Source organism: Lagenorhynchus albirostris, chromosome 19 (assembly GCF_949774975.1).
Source record: "Lagenorhynchus albirostris chromosome 19, mLagAlb1.1, whole genome shotgun sequence".
Classification (NCBI taxonomy): domain Eukaryota; kingdom Metazoa; phylum Chordata; class Mammalia; order Artiodactyla; family Delphinidae; genus Lagenorhynchus; species Lagenorhynchus albirostris.
In genome coordinates, this window is record NC_083113.1 from 18563599 (window position 1) to 18584764 (window position 21166).

Here is a 21166-nt window from a genome sequence, read left to right on the forward strand (position 1 = left end):
TCTTGAGGGGGCTTTGATGAAGGCAGGTCACCTTCACAGAGGGAGCAGCGTCAGCCGTGAGGGATTCACTGAGGACTCCATGCGCTTGAGGACTGGGCCCACTGCCACTTACATGCCGTGAGCTGGAGGTGCTTATTTGAAATGGGTAGAAGTAGAAAAAGAATATTTATTTAGCTTCTCTACGGGAGGCTTCCTTGGGGTTGAGATTGATTGCAAGGACCAGAAACCTAACCAATTTTGGGCAAATTAACATGAGCATATTGTGAGGACCCCAGTACCCGCCTGGAGTCCAGCTGGCAGGAGGTACAGCGGAGCCTTGAAAGGATGGCAGGGTCTGTTGTTTGCGCCGCTCCGTCCCCATTCCCAGCTTGACCCTATCTCACGCAGGGGGCCTGAGTCACATGGTTTTCCAAGGCTGCCTGGACAGGTGGGTGTGTGGGGGGGAAATGGGAGAACTCTTCAGCCATCTGGCCAGAGCCCTGGGAGTCAGCACACTTGAGATTGAGGTCCAGCAGCCTTGCCATGTAGATTGTATCCCCATTTAATGGATGAGGAAACTGAGTCTCAGTGAGGCACCGTGTGTCTGGCTACAAAATCTGGGTTTCTGCCACCCACAGCGGCTTCCCGATCTTGTAACTGGAAACAGCCTGCACTCCTGAGGCTGGCGTTGGGTTGGGATGGGCCATGCTTAGTGTAGCTCATCACTCCCGGGGCTTGGGGGCCCATCCTGCCCCCATCCTCTGCTCAGGCGGCCCATCTGCAGCCCTGGGCTCCTTCCCAGGCTGTGCAGGCTGTGGAGGTTTCCCTGGAGGTGTCTGCCAGCTCCTGCTGGAAGTCGCTGACTTGCTGCTTCGTTTTTCTCCTTTCTGCAGCCGGGTCTTCAAGACAGACATGGAGCTGGAGGTTTTGCGCTACACCAATAAAATTTCCAGCGAGGCCCACCAGGAGGTAAGCTGGGCGCTGGCTCACTGGACCTGCCGTTCTGGGTGGGCTGGGGAAGCAGCATTGCTCTGTGTAGGGCAAGACGGCGGTGTCGAGGTGGACGGTCTTGGGGGGGGCGCTGGTCCCCAGCCGGCAGGAAGTGTCACTGCAGACCCAAGATACAGTGCTGGTTGTTTACTGTTCCCCAGTGGGGACAGGGCAGGGAGGGCCTGTCCTCACCTTAAGGTACCCACCCTCAGGGAACTTCCCAGCAAGAAGTCCCGACTTCCAGGACAGTAGAGCTTTCCCTCCTCGCGTTCTGGCAGTCCCAGTTCCTTTGAAAGAATCTGTGGTCCTTAACCAAGATTCAAGCACGTTTATTACTATCACCCAGGTTTTGAAAACACCCTCACCTGGTTCTTTCCCAAACCTTCCCACTTTACCTGAGGAGCAGAAGCAAATAAGGAAGTTTATTTTTTGAAATGGGTCCAGGCCACTGGGATAGCCCAGTACCTGCTTACTGACATTGCAGTGTTGCGTCAGGAGACAGATGGGGGTCATTGGGGGCAACACAATCTCTTCTCCGAGTTCATTTTCTCTGTGTTTTATAAGGAAGGAAACCTCTTAGGATAGTTGTCATAGGCTTCTGAGCATTAAGTATTCACCAAACACGTCTTGGCTAAATCTTCACTTGCCTCCCAAGGTGTTTATCGACTTCTGAACAGAAGTGCTCCGGAGTGGTTTAAATAAACTGTATGACTTTGGAGCTTTAAAAACGTTCTAATTTGTCACATTTCTGCACCACTGTGTGCACGTATCTTTCTTTTTTTTTTTTAAAGAAGAGATTCTTTTGAAAAAATGCTATACATTATGTATAAGGTGGTGTTACTTATCTCCTTAATACAAATGTCTTTGCTTAATATCCATCCTCCAGGTAATGAAGGCTGTAAAAGTGGGAATGAAAGAATATGAGATGGAAAGGTAAGCTGCTGTGTTTCTCTGGGTAAAGATTAAAATGTAAAAAAACAGTAATTTACGTTCGCCGAGCAAGTAACAGACGAGGCGCGGCAGCCTGGCACACGGGTTGAGCGGGGATTAGGAGTAGGGCTTCGGCGGCGTGGGCAAAGAGGATTTTCCTTCCGACTGTGGCCGCCTCCCCGGCTCCTGGCAGAGTGTTGGATGGTAATGGTCTTTGATTACTTTTCAGGGTCGTTTAGCGCCCCATCATTCCACTCGTGGACTTTGTTGCTGCAATTTGCAGGAAGCTACCAAATAGCTGCTGTCGAGACTCTGAAAGCCACTAGTAAAACAGCTTTTGCCGTTTTTATGTGTAAACACTGCCATTATGTCTGCTGTGCTTGGACGACCGGGTTGCGGGTTGGTTAAGTGGCTCATAAAGCATTCTGGAGAGCTCCATCATCCTGCAGCTCCAGTTAGGCTGCAGGGAGCCTGTTGCCACCCGGGGCCTTCCCACGGCTGCCCTGCTGCGCTGGGTGTGGGCTGGCCAGCCCTTCAGCCCCGCTCCAGGACCCAGGGGTCAGGTAGCGTGCTGCTGCCCACAGCGTGAAGAAGCCCTGGGGTCAGACCCAAACTGCCCCAGTGGCTCCCCTCCCGGCCACCTCCCGGGGCAGGAAGCCCCCATTCCCGACTGTCACCAGTGACTGCGCCGCGTGGGAGTCCCGGTGGGGAGAAGACACCGAAGCTGCCGGTTCTCCCCCTGACATAATAGGAAATGCGTATTTGGTCTCTGCCCCCAGTTCCTGGCACGGAGCTTGTAAAACCTTTGAAATTCCCTGATAGAGGAGCATCTGTTGTTCTTTTTAATAAGCCCCTTTCCACCACACTTGAGTTTATGCTAACGAGGGCCTCTCGGAGGCCCCGACCTCCTGGGAGAAGAGAGGGAGTAGAGATGGAGATTGAGTTCTGACTAGTGATTGAATCAATCCTGTGTCTAAGGAGGTAGTGGCCCTTGCATAAGCCCTAAACCAAAGGGTTTGGAAAGCGTCTAGGTTGGTGACCACGTGGAGGTGCTGGGAGGCTGGCATCCCTGGAGAGGGTTTGGCAGCTCCACACCCCTCCCCCACACCTTGCCCTCTGCCTCTCTTCCATTTGGCTCCTCCTGAGTTGTATTCTTCCTAATAAAGTGATATCAGTAAGTAAAGCACTCTCCTGAGTTCTGCGAGCCGTTGTAGCAAATTATGAAACCCAAGGCTAGGTTTTGTGGGAACCCCTGATTTAAGGCCGACGGGTCAGAGGTAAAGGAGGCCTGGGCTTGTGGTTGGTGCCTGAAGAGGGGGCGGTTTCGTGGGACTGAGCCCTTAGCCTGTGGGGTCCGCACTAACTGTGGCAGTTACTTAGTGTCAGAAGGTGTCCGCAGAGAAGTGGACAACTGCTTAGTGTGGAAAACCTACATATTTGCTACCAGAAGTGTTGTGAGTACGAAAAAGCGTTTTACCTTGTACCCTCCACCCTGGGCTGCCCTTTCCTGCCTGGCCTTGTCAGAGCTTGGTGCCGCTGCCCCTTCCCCACCTTGCAGGGCCCGTGTCTGCCCCAGGTACCCTCAGGGCCCGCTCTGCCTCCACACCTTAGCAGTGCAGAGTGAGGGCGAGGTACAGACAGAGTCGGCAGCGGGCACCTTGGGCATTTACAATCACCATCACGTGGCTCGGGGGTAGGCGGCTTTTCTCAAAGTCTAACAACCCTTAAAGGATCCCTGAACAGGGAGCCTCTATATTTCTTTCCCCTTACCCTGGGAGGTAAGAGGTTAACATGGCCTCGGAGGCCCCGCTGCTGTGCCTGCCCAGGAGGGGGCATGGAACAAATGAGTCATCAAGGACCCAGCTCAGCTCAAGGAGGACGGGGGAAGGGGCAGAGCCCTCTAGCTCTTGCCTCCGTGCTCTGGGATTCCCGGGTCCTTGCCCCCACCCCCCACCTGGGACAGGAGGAGTTCTGCGGGGCTGCCAGGGAGGTGGGCTGGGCAGTGGGTCCCTCAGATTGGCACTGGCCCAGAAACCTGTTCCCAGCTGAATTGGCCCGTAGTGACCCACAGCTGATGCTTCAAATAAAACGACCGAGAAAGTGGAGCAGGACTCACTTGCCCCAGTGCGGAGCCACGCTGACTGCTGCATTGTGCCCGAAACTGCGGGGAGTCCAGCTCTGAAGGTGGCTCCTGGCAGGGGCCTGAGCCATCCTCGGTGTCCCAGAGCCAGATCAGCCTGGGTGTGAGTTCTGGGCCAGGGGCTGGTCACTCAGCATACCTCCCCCAGCTCCCTGCTTCCCAACCCAAGGTAACAGAGGTCTTTTTTTTTCTTTTAATGACGAATTTCAAATACCCACCACCCGCACGTCAAAGAGTATAATGAACATCGAAGTCCCCATCAGGGTTTTCTGTTTCGTTTTGTTTTCCTGGAGTATTTAAAACCAAACCCCAGACATGGTGTCATTTTACCTGTAAATACGTCAGTGGGTGTCTCAGCGGATGATGGTATTGTTTTCCTTTTCATGTAACCGCTGTGTCCTTATCACATCTAAGTTAACAGTAATCCTTAATGTTGTAAATGTCTAGTTTATGTTGTCTAAAACTATCTTTTTAGAACTGGTTTGTATGAGTTGGGATTCAGGGTCTACACGTTGCGGTTGGCTGTTGTTTGGAGGAGACCCTCTTGTTGAGCTGAGCTCCGGGGAGATCTTACTTTTGTCTGCAAATTGCTCAGCCTTCCGCTCCACCCTGCGTCCCAGGTTGGCCCCACCGCTGCCTCCTCTGTGGACCAGGGGCGGCCCTCGGAGAAATGATCCTGAGGCTCTGGGCCAGAAGCAGCCGCCCTGAGGGCGCTGAGTGGCATTAATCCAGCTCAACGTGCCAGGTGTGTGCCCTGTTGTGCACCTACTGTGCGTCATGCCCACCCTGCGTCTGGCTGTAGAGGGTACAGGGGGGAAGCAGTGGCTACCCTCGCACCCTCAGCCCGGCAGGGGGGCCATCTGATCTCTGGGTCCCTGAGACCTGAGAGCAGGGGGGTTCCTGGGGTGGAGTGTGGGGAGGGGTTTTAAAAGCTGAGGCAGAGATGATGAGGACAAGAGACAGAGTCTGGTCCCGAAGGGCAGGTAGGAGGGGTGACCCTGGGAGGCAGATGGTGTCACCCCCTGGAGACAGTGGGAAGATGGTCCTTCCGGGACATTGAGGTGTCCCTGGCCAGATTTGAGGAGGGCATCACCCACTGCCAGTGCCAGCCTGAGCCCGGGGGCGTCTGTAGTGGTGAGGGGGCCGACGTCACTTTCTCTGTCCCCATAGGCATGTCACTGCCCAGGTAGCCTGGGATGCTGTTTTGTGGCCTGTGTCCTTGGAGCCTGGGAACTTTCTCTCGGAGGCCCCATCTCGTTAATCTGCAGTGTCTGCCCCACAGTTGGTATCAGGAAATACGTGTGGGCGGATGAGATGGATGGGCAGGAGAGAGAAGAAAATGTCCTGAGCTACTATTTCCTGTCTTCTTTCCCGCTGTGAACTTCAGCATTCTTCTCTTAACCAAGTAGGAGTATGAGATCATGTCTAAAGCAGGTGGGGGCTCCCCAGGAGGTGTGGCCTCCTTAACACAGGCTGGACCGATGCCCAGGAAGGTCCAGGGCAGCGACTCCCGGGCAGGCCACCGACCCCTGGCTTAGAAGAGCATCCCTAGAACCTTCCGGACATTCTGCTGAGAGCATGGCCAGCTCCAGCCCCACGGAGGGACACAGGGCAGGAAGGGCAGGGACTCCTGGGGGTGGGGGTGGGGGTGGGGGGGAGATTGGGGCTGATCTTCTGGGAGGCGGGCATACCACCGGCACAACGGCGCTCAGACTCAGACAAGGGCCGCTGGCCAGGAGACCCAGTTCTAAGCCTCATCTTTTTGTTTTATCATCAAAGGTTTGTCATAAAATCTGGAAGGCATGTTAGAAACAAGGAAGCCAGCTGGTGGTATTTATTAAGACTCCTCCTCTGTGCTGTGCCTGCGAGCAGGGTTCCAGGGAACATGAAAATCAGTTTCTGCAGTTGAGGTGTGTGGTAAACTGTGTTAAACCAATAAGACGTTAATGTTTGGGTAAATCGGGTGCTAATGGCATCTGACTGCAGCCCAACCAGGCGATGCATTTTACCTCCTCGTGTTACTTAATGTTCGTGGCGTCACCGGCTTACAGCCGGCTGGCATGGGGCTGGCAGCTGAATCAATTACCGGCAAACGCTAATTTAGAGCATGCTCAATTGGCTGTGTAAGCAGGTCCCAGTTCACATTTGCCACAAGGAGATTAATAACTTGATGTTTTTGACAGTCTGGGACCTTACCTGAAATGACGCTCTCTTTCTCTCCAAGCTGTGAACGGGGCATTTCGGGCCCTTTCCCGGCAGCTCCTGCGGGGAGTGTGGGAGCCATTTAACAGGCAGAGGGGTCTGTGAGGTATACTAGGGGACAACACGGCGTTGTCCTCCTCCCCCGGCTGGCGTCCTTCTTGGCACACAGCCGGACCGCATCTGGAGACCCCTGTCAAGGCCTGGGTTTCCCTGTGCTCCATCACAGGCATCAGCCCACAATAAGAGTCTCCTGTTTTCTTTGTCTTTTTTTTTTTTTTCACATCTTTATTGGAGTATAATTGCTTTACATGGTGTGTTAGTTTCTGCTTTATAACAAAGTGAATCAGTTATACATAAACATATGTTCCCATATCTCTTCCCTCTTGCGTCTCCCTCCCCCCCACCCTCCCTATCCCACCCCTCCAGGCGGTCACAAAGCACCGAGCTGATCTCCCTGTGCTATGCGGCTGCTTCCCACTAGCTATGGATTTTACATTTGGTAGTGTGTATATGTCCATGCCACTCTCTCACTTCTTTCAGTCATTTGTTAATGCTGAACTGCACGGCTGGGCTACTCCGTGCTCAGAGTCGCCTTGCTTTTTTCTCCCCTTTGGCCGGAAGGAGCGAGTCAGGAATCTGTGTGTTCAGTGTGGCCACTGGGCCCGGATTGGGGGTGGGGAGACAGGGCCAGGCCTGAGGGTCTTCTCCCCAGGGCTGCAGGGTGGGGGTCTCCCCCCTACAGACAAGCCCCCACTACTCACACCACATACCCCCCCACACACACACACCCCACACACATACACTCCAACACACACACACACACACACACACACACACACAGACACACTCCCACCACTCCCACCACATACCACACACACACATGTCCCACATCACATGCACATACCACACACTCGCACACAGATTCCATCCAAGCCACGTGGTGCTGGATCAGTGGCTTGATCAGTGGTTGATTTTTCAGATTATCCACCCAGGGAGCAGGCTGCAAAAATCCTTGCTGTGTTCTTGTTAAAAAAGCCCTGTCTTTTTGTTTTTCCTGAGGATTAGAAGATTTAACTGTAGTGAGGGTAATTGGAAGGTGGGAGAGTTTACAGGAAGCCCTGCACCCCTACTAAGCCGTGGTGATTGTGTCTGCAGCGAGCGTAGGCGGGTGTGTCCGACCTTTTCTGTCTCTCCCGCCCAGGCCTCCGCAGCACAGCTACCCCTGAGCCCACCCCTCACCCTTGGCATTGCCACCCCACCCGCTTCTCGTCTGGACCAGCTTCTCTGTCAGATCTGCAGGAGCTGCATCTCCTGCTCTCAGGTTAGCATCCTCTTCTTTCTCTGCCCATCTCTCCTGGTGCACTGTAACCCCGGCGGGGCCGTCTCTTAGACGCCTGGGCCTGCGTGGCCCTCCTGTCACTCTGGGTCTCTCTCTGCCTGGCCTGCTGGGTGTGGTGGTCAGACATGGCCCTGTGTACCTCTGAGCACCCCCATGGGTCATGCTGGGATCCAGGTGTCGTTGGTGATGCACCTGGCGGCCCTCATTACTTCCCGCTTTCCTGGAGGTCCTGGAGATGTTCCCTGGAGACGTCCACCGTAATCTGGTCTCAACCTAGGCAAGCCTGGGCCTCAGGGAGGCTGCCCTCAGTTATCTACCTCAGGCAGGTGCTAGATTTTGCCTGGGGCCTTTGCGGCAGGTCTGGGTCCAGGCAACCACTGAGACCAGAGCCCCTGGGTAAGAACAGCTGTGATGGGCCCTCCGCCGTGGGCCTGGTCACTGTCTGGGCAGTGAGTGCCCTGCACCCTCCACAGCAGACACGGCACTCACTCTCGCTGGCCACATTGAGGGATTAGGCTGCGCCTGGCCTGCTGAGACCCCCAGGTCTGGGTGCGGCCCAGCCGGCTCTTTGCCTCGCGCTGCGCGGCTGGTACGGCTTTCCTGCCAGCACTTCCACCACGGAAGGGTCAGGAAACCCCCATCTGTTTGGTGCACCCCTCAGGAAGGCAGCCCATGAGTCCTGCACCCCGCCGCACCTCGGTGTATTGGAGCTGAGCCCTTTCTGACAGAAGAGTCAGGGCCGTCTTGGGTGGAGAATTCCTGGGCTTTTGAGCAGGCTTTACCTCATCCTGGGCCCCCCGATACCAGGCAGGGCGGGTCCTGTGTGCCCACCCAGCCTGCTCTGTCTGCAGACCTGACATCAGAGAGGAGAACCAAGAGGTTCTGCAGAGCCCGGTGTCTGGGAGTATAGCGAGGTCTTAGGGGGCGTGGGGATCTGTGGCTTAAAGCCCGGATAGCTCATTTTGCTTAAAAAGTAACTGAGGGGCTTCCCTGGTGGCGCAGTGGTTGAGAGTCTGCCTGCCGATGCAGGGGACACGGGTTCGTGCCCTGGTCCGGGAAGATCCCACATGCCGCGGAGCGGCTGGGCCCATGAGCCATGGCCGCTGAGCCTGCGCGTCCGGAGCCTGTGCTCCGCAACGGGAGAGGCCACACAGTGAGAGGCCCGCGTACCGAAAAAAAAAGAAAAAAAAAAAGCACATTTAGGACATAAACTAGCGTGATATCCAGCCAGAAAGCTGGGCAAAGAACCAGAGGGAAGGACTTCCTGCAAATGTGCACCCTGGTTGATGCAGCCCTAATTAGAGCTTTTGGGGGGCAAAGCCAACAGAAATAGACCTTTTCTTTTCAGATGCCGGGGGAATTGCCCCTGGAGAACCCATTAGGTAACAGTGGTGCCAGCAGGCATCTTCATGGATTTGCCTCTAGTGTTTCACCATTGAAAGTGGTGCTGTTGATTTTCGATAAATATTTATCGTAAGTTTAAGGAAGTAGTGTCTTCTTCTTGGCTTACTAGGAGATTTTATCAGGAAAGGATGTTGAATTTTATCAGCCTTGTGTGTCTGTGTTTTAAGCAATTAATAAACTTTTGACTTTAGAACAGGTTTAGATTACAGAAAAGTTCAGGAATATTACAGACAGTTCTCTTTTTCTCCTGTTGTTAAAGTGATTGTGATACATTGTCACCACTCATGAACAGTGTTTTTTTTGTTTTTGTTTTGTTTTTTTGTGTCTGTGTTGGGTCTTTGTTGCTGTGTGCGGGCTTCCTCTAGTTGCGATGAGTAGGGGCTACTCTTCGTTGCGGTGCGCGGGCTTCTCATTGCGGTGGCTTCTCTTGTTGCAGAGCACAGGCTCTAGGTGTGTGGGCTTCAGTAGTTGCAGCACACAGGCTTAGTAGTTGCGGTGTGCTGGCTCTAGGGTGCGCGGGCTTCAGTAGTTGCGGCACATGGGCTTAGTTGCTCTGCGGCATGTGGGATCTTCCCGGACCAGGGATCGAACCCATGATCCCTGCATTGGCAGGCAGACTCCCAACCACTGCACCACCAGGGAAGTCCATGAACCGTGTTGATATGTTATTATTATCAGAAGTCCATACTTTATTCCACTTTCCTTAGCTTTTACCTAATAACCTTTTTCTGTTCCAGGATCCCACCCAGGATCCCACATTACATTTCAGCTGCCCTGGGCTGTGGCCAGTTCTCTGACTTTACTTGTTTTCAGTGACCTTAACAGTTTTGAGGGGTACAGGTCAGGTATTTTGTAGACCGTCCCTCGGTTTTAGTTTTTCTGATGTTTTTGTCATGGTTAGATTGGAGATATATGTCATTGGGAGGAGGACCCCAGAGGTAAAGTGCCACTTGGATATCTCATTGTTTCAAGGGTACAGGTTAGTGAACTGACTTATCATTGATGTTGACCTTGATCACCTAACTGAGCTGGTATTTGTCAAGTTTCTCCATTGTAAACGTACTTGTTTTCCCCCTTTCCATACTGTATTTTTCAGAAGGCAGAATACACAGCCCACACTTAAGGAGTGGGGAGTTATACTCTATCTCCTTGAGCGGGGAATTATCTACATACACTATTTGTAATTCTTCTGTACGGAAGGTTTGTCTCTTGTCTCCTGTTTATTCAATCGTTTATTTACTTATATCTGTATGGACTCATAGATACATATTTTATACTTTGGGTTATACACCAATATTATCAATACATTATTTTGTTGCTTAAATTGTTCCAGCTTGGCCACTGGGGACTCTTTCACACAGGCTTCTGTGTCCCTCTGACACACTGCATAATTTTGCTTTTTGAACACTTTCTTAGTTTCTGGCACTGCAGGGTGCTCCAGGCTCATCTTGTATATCCCTTGCTCCAGCCCTTGAATCAGCCATTTCTCCGAGGAGCTCTCGTTCCTTTTATTGGATCATGGTATCAGATACCGAGATTGGGCACTGGGTGTTCCTTAGATTAATTTTATGACTAGACTTCCTGGTGCAGAGCCAGCTGGGCATCCCCGGCACACTCTACTTTGTTGTGGTGGATTACTACTTTAATAAGCTGCAGGATTGAAATGGAGAGGCAGTCCACTTTAGAGGTTAGGGAACGGTCTCTAGAGACTGGTGTCCTGGGTTTGGGTTCCAGTTGCGCCACTTACTGTGCCTCAGTTTCCTCATCTGGAAGAAAGGATAATAATAGCACTTCATAGGATAGTTGGGAGGATTTGGTGAATTAATATATGTATAGTATATAGAACAGTATATCTAGTAAGCATCATAATGATTGTTTTATGTATTTATTTATTTAACATCTTTATTGGAGTATACTTGCTTTACAATGGTGTGTTAGTTTCTACTTTATAACAAAGTGAATCAGCTATACATATACATATATCCCCATATCTCCTCCCTCTTGCATCTCCCTCCCACCCTCCCTATCGCACCCCTCTAGGTGGTCACAAAGCACTGAGCTGATCTCCCTGTGCTATACAGCTGCTTTCCATGAGCTATCTATTTTACATTTGATAGTGCGTATATGTCCATGCCGCTCTCTCACTTTGTCCCAGCTTACCCTTCCTCCTCCCCGTGTCCTCAAGTCCATTCTCTATATCTGCGTCTTTATTCCTGTCCTGCCCCTAGGTTCTTCAGAAACATTTTTTTTTTTTAGATTCCATATATATATATATATATATATATATATATATGTGTTAGCATACGGTATTTGTTTTTCTCTTTCTGACTGACTTCACTCTGTATGACAGTCTCTAGGTCCATCCACCTCACTACAAATAACTCAATTTCGTTTCTTTTTATGGCTGAGTAATATTCCATTGTATATACGTGCCACATCTTCTTTATCCAGTCATCTGTCGATGGACACTTAGGGTGCTTCCATGTCCTGGCTATTGTAAATAGAGCTGCAATGAACATTTTGGTACATGACTCTTTTTTAATTACGATTTTCTCAGGGTATGTGCCCAGTAGTGGGATTGCTGGGTCATATGGTAGTTCTATTTTTAGTCTTTTAAGGAACCTCCATACTGTTCTCCATAGTGGCTGTATCAATTTACATTCCCACCAACAGTGCAAGAGGGTTCCCTTTTCTCTACACCCTCTCCAGCATTTATTGTTTGTAGATTTTTTGATGATGGCCATTCTGACTGGTGTGAGGTGATACCTCACTGTAGTTTTGATTTGCATTTCTCTAATGATTAATGATGTTGAGCATTCTTTCATGTGTTTGTTGGCAATCTGCATATCTTCTTTGGAGAAATGTCTATTTAGGTCTTCTGCCTGGTTTTGTTTTGGGTTGTTTGTTTTTTTGATATTGAGCTGCATGAGCTGCTTGTAAATTTTGGAGATTAATTCTTTGTCAGTTGCTTCACTTGCAAATATTTTCTCCCATTCTCAAGGTTGTCTTTTCGTCTTGTTTATGGTTTCCTTTGCTGTGCAAAAGCTTTTAAGTTTCATTAGGTCCCATTTGTTTATTTTTGTTTTTATTTCCATTTTTCTAGGAAGTGGGTCAAAAAGGATCTTGCTTAGATTTATGTCATAGAGTGTTCTGCCTATGTTTTCCTCTAAGAGTTTTATAGTGTCTGGCCTTACATTTAAGTCTTTAATCCATTTTGAGTTTATTTTTGTGTATGGTGTTAGGAAGTGTTCTAATTTCATTCTTTTACATGTAGCTGTCCAGTTTTCCCAGCATCACTTATTGAAGAGGCTGTCTTTTCTCCATTGTATATTCTTGCCTCCTTTATCAAAAATAAGGTGACCATATGTGCATGGGTTTATCTCTGGGCTTTCTATCCTGTACCTTTGATCTATATTTCTATTTTTATGCCAGTACCATACTGTCTTGATTACTGTAGCTTTGTAGTATAGTCTGAAGTCCAGGAGCCTGATTCCTCCAGCTCCAGTTTTTTTTTTTTTGCGGTACACGGGCCTCTCACTGTCGTAGCCTCTCCTGCTGTGGAGCACAGGCTCCGAACGCGCAGGCTCAGTGGCCACGGCTCACGGGCCCAGCCGCTCCGCTGCTTGTGGGATCCTCCCAGACCGGGGCACAACCCATGTCCCCTGCATTGGCAGGCGGACTCTCAACCACTGAGCCAACAGGAAAGCCCTCCAGCTCCGTTTTTCATTCTCAAGATTGCTTTGGCTTTTCGGGGTCTTTTGTGTTTCCATACAAATTGTGAAGTTTTTTGTTCTAGTTCTGTGAAAAATGCCATTGGTAGTTTGATAGGGATTGCATTGAATCTGTAGATTGCTTTGGGTAGTATAGTCATTTTCACAATGTTGATTCCTCTGACCCAAGAACATGGTATATCTCTCCATCTGTTTGTATCATCTTTAATTTCTTTCATCAGTGTCTTATAGATTTCTGCATACAGGTGTTTTGTCTCCTTAGGTCGGTTTATTCCTAGGTATTTTATTCTTTTTGTTGCAGTGGTAAACGGGAGTGTTTCCTTAATTTCTCTTTCAGATTTTTCATCATTAGTGTATAGGACGTAATGATTGTTTTGGTGTTATTTTACTGGCATTGTATATGGGTTCAAAATAGGGGATTGAGGTAGACTTTTTTTTTTTTTTAACTTCTTAGTCATATTTTAAGATGAGAGTTTTTGAGATCACGATCTGGGAAGCTCTCCACGTTTTTCCATTTTTTGGAACAATTTAAAAAGCATAGGGGCTGTCTGTTCCTTGAAGGTATAAAGAAGTCTTTTGAAGCTGTCAGAACCTACTGTTACTTTGGGGAGAATTTCTTTGATACCTTTTCAAGTTTTTCCTGGAAAATTTTTGTTTTCATCAAGAATTTTAAACTTCTTAGAACCGAGTTATCAATTTTACTCTCTTAATTTTAAAAAAATATGTGCTCTAGGGAATTCCCTGGCGGTCCAGTGGTTAGGACCCAGTGCTTTCACTTCCCCAGGCCCAGGTTTGACCTGTGGTCAGGGAATGAAGGTCCTGCAAGCCACATAGCACAGCTCCCCACCCCGCTAAGAAATTCTCTATAACTGTAGTTGTATTTCCTTTCTCATTCCTAACATTATGTGTTTGTGTTCTTTTTCTATTGATTAGCATTTCCAGAATTATACCAGTTTTATTGGTATTTTCATAAAATCAGTTATTAAATGTATTTATTGGTTCTGCTTGTCTAACTCATGGATTCCCAGTTTTATTATTGATTTCTTTCTCCCCCCTTCCTGACCTTGTTTTGAACATCCATCTTTTAACTTGTTTAGTTGAATCTTAGTTTTTTATTTTTTCCTCTTCAGTAGTAAGTGAATTTCAGCTAATATATTTTTTAATGCTGCTTTGACCATATCCTAAGAGGTTTTGATTGCTTTGTTTTTTAACCCAAGAAATGAACTAAGAGCATTTCTTTTCATTTCTAGGTAGATGTGTGGTTTGTTAACTTTTTATTGTTAGTTTCTGGTTTTATCACTTTTACAGTGAGAGGTTATAGTCTATGTAAATTTTGAGATATTTCTTTGTGGCCTGTTTAGACATATTCTTTGTCAGTCTTTTATGGAATACTGGAAAATGTTTATTTTTTAATAAACAAAAGTAGAGTGTACTTTGGTGTACATGAAATCAGATTTCTTACCTTATTCCAGTCCTCTGCCTCCTTCCTTATTTTTGTATGTTTAAGATTAAGAGAGGTGGTTTGATGAATTCCTCTTTGTGATTCTTCGTAGCTTTTGTTTTATTCATTTCCATCCCAAGTTGTTTGACGTATAAAGGTTGATGATTAAGACTTTATTGTGACATTTTACCTTTTTACAGCTTTTAAGAACCGTTTTGACCTAATTAATCCTTTTTATCTTGAATCTGACTTTAACTGATGCTGGTTTTGCTATTAAATGTTTACTTTTGTTGCATTTGCATGATGTATCTTTGCTTACTCCTTTACTTTGAATTTTGTTCATTGGTTGCAGTTTACTTGTTCCAAATTGAGCCCCTCCCAGTGTCAGGAGGGCCATTCGCGTCTGTGGTGATGACCAGTGTTTGGTTTTTCATCCAGAGTCTCCTTTGGTGCTTTCTGGGTTTTGTTCTGGCTTTGAAAGAAAATTTTTTTTGTCGTTGGAAAGTTGGTGTTAAGAAGTTAATCATTTTAATAACAGTTATTTAGATGTCACTGTCTTACTGAATCCAGTGTGGACCCCTATTTTGTACTGCGTTTTCCCTTTCCTCTAAAGCATCTAATTTGACCCCGCACATTGGAGAGTCCTTGTGTTGCCTCCTATGTGAAGGAGGGCTTTACTGGGTATTGAATCTCTGTTCTATGAAAACGTTCCCTCCATTGTTGCTGGAGATCTTAGGCCAGTCATATTCTTTCTCTTTTGTAGGGAGCTTCTAATTTTCTCGCCTGATGTTTTTAGGACTTGAGCACAGTAGTATTTCCCGAGGATCTCTCTCGGTTCTGTGCTTCAGCCATGCTTTGGGAGTCATGGATCCCACTAGCCTCACCAGCTGGGTGGGAGGCCCTGGAGGTGGCTCCTTGAAAAGTGGCTCCTTGAGAAGGGCCTCGTGTTAGCCGACAGCTCTTCAGCCAGGCAGCGCGGGTGGGTGCGGAGGGCAGCACCACTCAGTGGCAAGACTCAGATAAGGTGTATTCTGACCTAAGCCAGTGAAAGGTAGAGCAGAGAAGCAGTCACACCTAGACACACAGCAGACGAGGTGGAGGAGGACACAGCCTGTTGACTGATCCAGGTGACAGTTCCAGTGATGCCAGCAGCAGCTCTGTGGAGTCAGGAACAGCTGGGCCACCAGCCAGGACAGGCCAGAGGCAGTGGCCGCGTGCACACTCAAGTGAGAATGTCACATGCTCTGTATTTCCTGTCTCTTGTCCCGCTGGTCACTCCCCAGGGACAGGCATTTATCCCCTTGGGTCATGTTTTCTGAGACCTGTAATTATATATCACGTCACCCTGGACAGATTTCACTGCCTGGTCTCTCTGTGACTTCCTTCTCGGTTACAGGAGCTAACATGGTGACCCACTGGGGGCCAGCAGCTGTGTAGACAGGCCTGGGGTTGTCCCTGCCTCGGGGCTCTCCTCTTTTCTCTCATAATCCCCACTTCTGCGTCGGTGGAAAGTTCGCAAGCTTGTCTTCTCATTCACTTCCTGTGACCCCCTTCTGGAAGCTCTGCTCCTCCCTTATTACGCTCATTTATAACTTGGCCACCGCGTCTGTGGTCTTAGAGAGCCCCTTCCATCGTGGCCCCTTCTCCATCCATGACTGTTGGCTCTTGCCCTTCAGATGTGCTGACCCTGTGGAGCCCATAAAAACGTGGGCCAGAGACTCCAAGTTGCCTCTGGTTTCCCGAAGGGAGACGTGCTCTGGCTCCTTCTGCACAGCTGAACGAGAGCTGTCTGATTGACCCTGAGATGCAGGGTGCCACTGAAATGGCTCAGGCCCAGAAGAAAAGGAGAGGAAGGTTTGGGTTGCCTGTGGATTCACTGTCAAGTTGAGCCACCCACAGGAGCTCAAAAGGAGGAGGGCGTGAGCCACGCCGGGGGTGCAGCAGGCCTTCGCGCTCTGGCAGTGGGAGACATCTCCCCTGCACTGGCTGCTGCTGGAGCTGGCTTTGGCCATACCCCATTAGCTGGCCTGCCTTCCCCCGGGGGCCCTGGTGAGAATGGGCTGCAGAGCCTGTGGCTTTCCAGAAGCCTCTGTCAGGTTAGGGTCTTGCAGGGAGTGGAGTCTCTGGTGTCCCTACTTCTTACTCCCCAGGAGGAATTTTCTAGCAAGACAAAGTCCAGAGGTTGTAAACTGGTGGGTAGCCTTTGGGCTAGACCCAGGGCGTAAGCAGTGTTAGTTTGACCCACACGGTGGAATTTTTGGGCTTGTTTTGGTTGTTCTAAGTCAACAGTTAAAAATCAGGAGACTTCTCTGGGTTTCCCTAGATATTGAAATTGATAGTATCCTTGGGCTGAAACTCCCACAGCGCAGCAGCCCAGTCGGGCAGAGTAGCCTTTGGGGCACATGCTGCAGGCCCCACCCCTCCCTGATGCCTCCCCCAGGGCTGAGGCGGACCCTTTCCACCACCTTTTCTCATGGCTCTCATGACATTGGTTCTTTCGTAGTTGAGAAAGATTTCTCATACCAGTGTCTCTATCAAAAGAAGGAAAGAAGAAAACTAGTCAAAAGGGTCATGTATTTCAAGAAACATGGGAGTGCTGTGGGGAAAATGAAAGGACTCTTTCTCATATTTTGTGTGTAAATCTCTGGTCAGCTTCACTCCTTTACAAGTTACCTGCCAGGTGCCCCTAGGCCTCTGAGCTGGTACTGGCCCTCACCCCGACCCTGGAGTGGCTTTTCTGCTTTTCCGTACAGGAGGAGCCCCATGGCAGATAGGAACGGGTGAGGATGTGGTGCGTGGACCAGGGGCCCATCTCGGAGGGCAATCTGCCCTGTGTGGGTCCGATGGTCAGAAAGCATTGCTCTGGGTCTCAGGAGCGTCTGGTGAGGAATTATCCTGTAGGAGCTGTTATTTCGGTTTGGCCCCAGAACAAGCAGACAGTTGTGATTTTGCTGCAAGGTTTGCTGCTGGTTTTTAGAAAATTCTCATCCAGACCTATTACATTCTGGTGCAGAAAGATGCTCCCTGTGGGAGCAATTATTCTGGGCTGGGAGTTTTTCCCTCCTAGCTCTGAATTCTGTAGATGTCACGAAGGGTTTAGTCCAGGAACTCTGAAAGCCCATTCCCGTATCTGCTAGCAGGCACGTATGCTTTTAAAACCCGGAGGTTATTGATGGTGGAACCACAGAGAGGGTTTCCCACTTAAAGGTTTCAACAACAGGGGCTGCTCTGAAGCCACAGTTGTGTCCCACACGAGCCCTCCCCAGGCCAGGCCGGCCTCTGTGCCCTGGACCGGGACTCTGGCGTGGAGGGTGGGCCGTGTGGGCCTTTGAGCTTCTGCGGTTGTCAAAGGGGCTGCCACGGTCCTGGCTGCGGCCTCCTTCTCCCACAGCGGCCCCAGAACAGGGTGAGGAGGGGTGCAGGGTCAGGTGGACGGTCAGGAGATGGGCTCCTGCAGCTCCCGTGGAGCCGGGACTCTCCGCACACCGTGCCTGAGGCTCAGAAGAGACAAGGATGTCCAGGAACCAGGCTGCTTCTGCCTGGCTGCGGGCCGTGTCCGGTGTTGGTGACAGGCCTCGGGCCAGGGGTCTGGGCTAGCATGTCGTCACTGTGGAGTGTCCTGGGTTCCTTCAGGCCCCAGTACTGCCGTGACCCAAGTCCCTTCCTGTTCCATTCTTCTCTGAGCAGAATAAGACGACGGCCCCTGCCCATGGGTGCAGCCCTGGCCACAAAGGCTGGCATCTCCCGGCCAGCACCTGCGGGAACCTGGTGTAGTTACCGCTGCTTACAGACCCAGCCGGCTGCGTTTATGTTAATTCCACTGTTCCGTTAGAAAACCCAGTTCTGTGGCAGCCACGTCTCCTTATCCCCTTCTGCTCCAGCATCATGCAGCTGTGCCTTCCCCCAGGGCCATCCTCCATGAACGTGCCACACCCCCGCCAGCCAGGTGGCCTGCACTTGTGACAGCACTTTGGGTCCCCTCGCTTGTGGGTGCGGTCCCCTACCTTCTGTGTCTGGGCCTGAGGTGGGGCTGTTCTCATATCCTGACCTTGAGGAGTGGCACTGTGGCCTGCCCGGCGGCTCTCCTGGGTGTCCTGGCAAGGGCCAGGTGCTCTATAGCCATCCCTCCAGCCTGGGGTGACTGGGGCTTGTTGGTGGAGAGCTATGCCCGTCTAGCCCCTCGCACAGTAGACGCCTGGTGGCTGTTAGGGTCAGTGCCTGGCTGGGCTTGTTTTTGCTGTGTTTGGGGGTTTTTTTGTTTAACATTTATTTATTTTTAAAATTTTTGGCTGCGTCAGGTCTTAGTTGCAACACACGGGATTTTCATTGTGGCCCGCGGGCTTCTCTCTAGTTGTGGTGCGTGCATGTGGGCTCCGTAGTTGTGGCGTGTGGGCTTAGTTGCCCTGCAGCATGTGGGATCTTAGTTCCCCGACCAGGGATCGAACCCATGTCCCCTGCATTGGAAGGCGGATTCTTTACTACTGGACCACCAGGGAAGCCCCTGTTTTTGCTGTTTCACTTTATCTTGCTGCTCATCCCAGCAAGAGAAGTGGGATTTGACTGCTCGACCTGGAACTGGGCTGGTGGCTCTGGAGATGGGCACCCTGGGTTGGGGAGGCTGGCATTGGCTGGGCCCTGCCCCCTTGGGTGGTGAGTAGCCCTTTTGTGGGGTAGGGATTCCTTGGGAGAGAGGTACCAGCTGCAGGACTGGGGAAAGAGGGTCCTCCTGGGGCACCTCATTTGCAAATGGGGTACCGTGTTGGTCCCACTAGCCACAGCCAGGTGGCGCGTGTCCCTGGGGCCCTGGGTGACATTCTGCTGAGGGGTAGGAAGGGCTTGACAGAGGCATGGGCAGCTGGTGCTGGCTGCAGCCGGACGAGTCCCTGTCCCGCAGGTGAAAAGACACAGGAAGGAGTGTGCAGGTGCCTGCGTGAGTCTGGGGTCCGGCTGCCAGCACAGCCCATCCAATGAGTGTGGTCGGTGCCTTTCTCCCCAGCGTGGGGTTACTCAGAATAGGCTCGACGCAGCCCATATATTTTCGGCATCAGCTGGAGTCTTTGAATCATTTATCTTGCCAGCTCTTCTTGAAACTGGAGAAAGGTAAAAATTCGTCTAGGTGCTGAGAAAGGAGCCTGGAAGGAAAAAGTGCCTGGTGGCTGCCGTGATGGGTGGCGTGCTTGCAGATGGTGCTGGTGGCTCAGAGATCAAACAGCTGAGAAATGGTTTCCCAGGAAGAACTCAGAGAATTCTAAGTAGGTAATGAGTAGTGACTTTCTTTTGATTTACGGCAAGACTCGGCAATCAATCTATAATGCTTTGAAGAGGAAGAAGATGAATCTCCGAGAGGCTGCAGCCTGGATGGTTCCGACGGGCAGCCCTTCCTTGGGGTGGGAGTGGGGGTGGGCGCCAGAACTTCAGCCGGGGGCGGGCTGGGGGTAGGGCTCTGCATCTCTCTTCGGCCATGAAGACACAGGCCCCTCCTGGCAGGCAACAAAGCTGTGGCTGGAGCCAGCCTGGGGGAGTGGCTGCTCACGTCCTCTCTCTGGCCTCTGAGGTCTTGGCTTTGACCCTGGTGGGACTCTGGTTCAGCTTTTAGGTTATGGGCGATTCAGGCTCTGGTGCTTTGTGATCACAGCCTCCCTGAGAGCGTCTGGAGACCTCTCATCCTTCTGGCCTGAAGGTGTCTGTATTAGTTTGCTAGGGCTGCCGTAATAAAATATCACAGACTGGGGGCTTCAGCGATAGAAGTTTATAGTCATGCAGTGTTGAAGCTGGAAGAGACCAAAATCAAGGTGGGGGCAGGTTTGGTTTCTCCTGAGGCCTCTCTCCTTGGCTTGCAGATGGCTACCCTCTTGCTGTATCCTCACATGGTCTTTCCTCAGTGGGTGCACATTCCTGGTGTGTCTGTGTCCTAATCTCCTCCTCCTATAAGGATGTCAGTCAGATTGGATGAAGGTGTCCATAATGGCTTCAGTTTAATTTAATCACCCCTTTAAAGGCCCTGTCTCCATACCGTCACATTCTAAGGCACTGGGGTTAGGGCTTCAACATAGAAATTTGGGGGGCACACAACTCAGCCCATGGGAGTTCACCGCTGACATTCCAGAGGGGAAGATAGACAAGCAGGAGAGTTATCAATACATGTGGTGATAAGTTGGAGTCCAGGAGAGAACAGGGAGTGACGGCCCAGCGTGACCCTCGCACCGAGGCCGAGAGGGGCTGAGGAGCCAGCCCGGCACTGACCCACCTGGCGAGGGGCACAGGGACCGGGGCCCGGTGGGTAAAGAGGAGCGGGTGGCAGGCCAGGTCTCAGTGAGGCACCCCTCGGAGATGTCTGTGATTGGTGTGACTTAACCTGCTGAGGCTGTGGCTTTAGTTGGCAAGTGGACAGAGGCGGCCACAGGCAGGCAGTGAGGAGGTGGCAGGGCCGTGAGAGGAAAGGATGGGTTGGAGGATGTTTGAGGCTGGAGCTGGAGCTGAGGGCTTGCTGAGGGATGGCACGTGGGGGTGAGGGAAGAGAAGGAATGGTGGGAGTCCCAGGCTTCAGACTTGCGGCCTCGTGGTGCCGAGCCAGGCAGTGCAGGCCGTCGCGCTTCCCCGACGCCCCTCGCCTGTCCCCTTACAGGCGAGTCTGGTCCAGGCAGCTCCGGGTGCCGCTTCCAGACTGCTTGCTGCTTCTTCTCTCGCCTCCTGCCTCCCGGCCTGAAACAGAGGCTCTGCCTCAGGGCTGTGCTTTTATGACATCCGTGCGTTTGGATGGGAGAGAGCTCCCTAGGGACCTGGCTCTGCACTTCCATTCAGGGCCTGGCTGTATTTCATGTCCCTGCCCTAAGTGCGTGCGTGCGTGCGTGCGTGTGTGTGTGTGTGTGTGTGTGTGTGTGTGTGTGGTGTGTAATGTATTCGTGTGTGCTGTGTTTGTGTGGAGGGGTGTGCACACCCATTAAGCACGCCCCCTCACTCTGCCTGCCTGAGAGCACACAGGCCTGGCCCTTGCAGGTCCCTCTAGACCA

General features: G+C 51.0%; 1 protein-coding gene across 1 annotated transcript in view; it reads left to right on the top strand.

The window, feature by feature from the left end:
• PEPD (peptidase D) overlaps positions 1-21166 on the top strand; it is a 114435-nt gene that overhangs the window by 43828 nt on the left and 49441 nt on the right. The window contains exons 8-9 of the mRNA XM_060129932.1: positions 873-948; positions 1856-1902. Of these exons, the coding sequence (XP_059985915.1) occupies positions 873-948; positions 1856-1902 (123 nt within the window). The remainder of the gene's footprint in view (positions 1-872; positions 949-1855; positions 1903-21166) is intronic.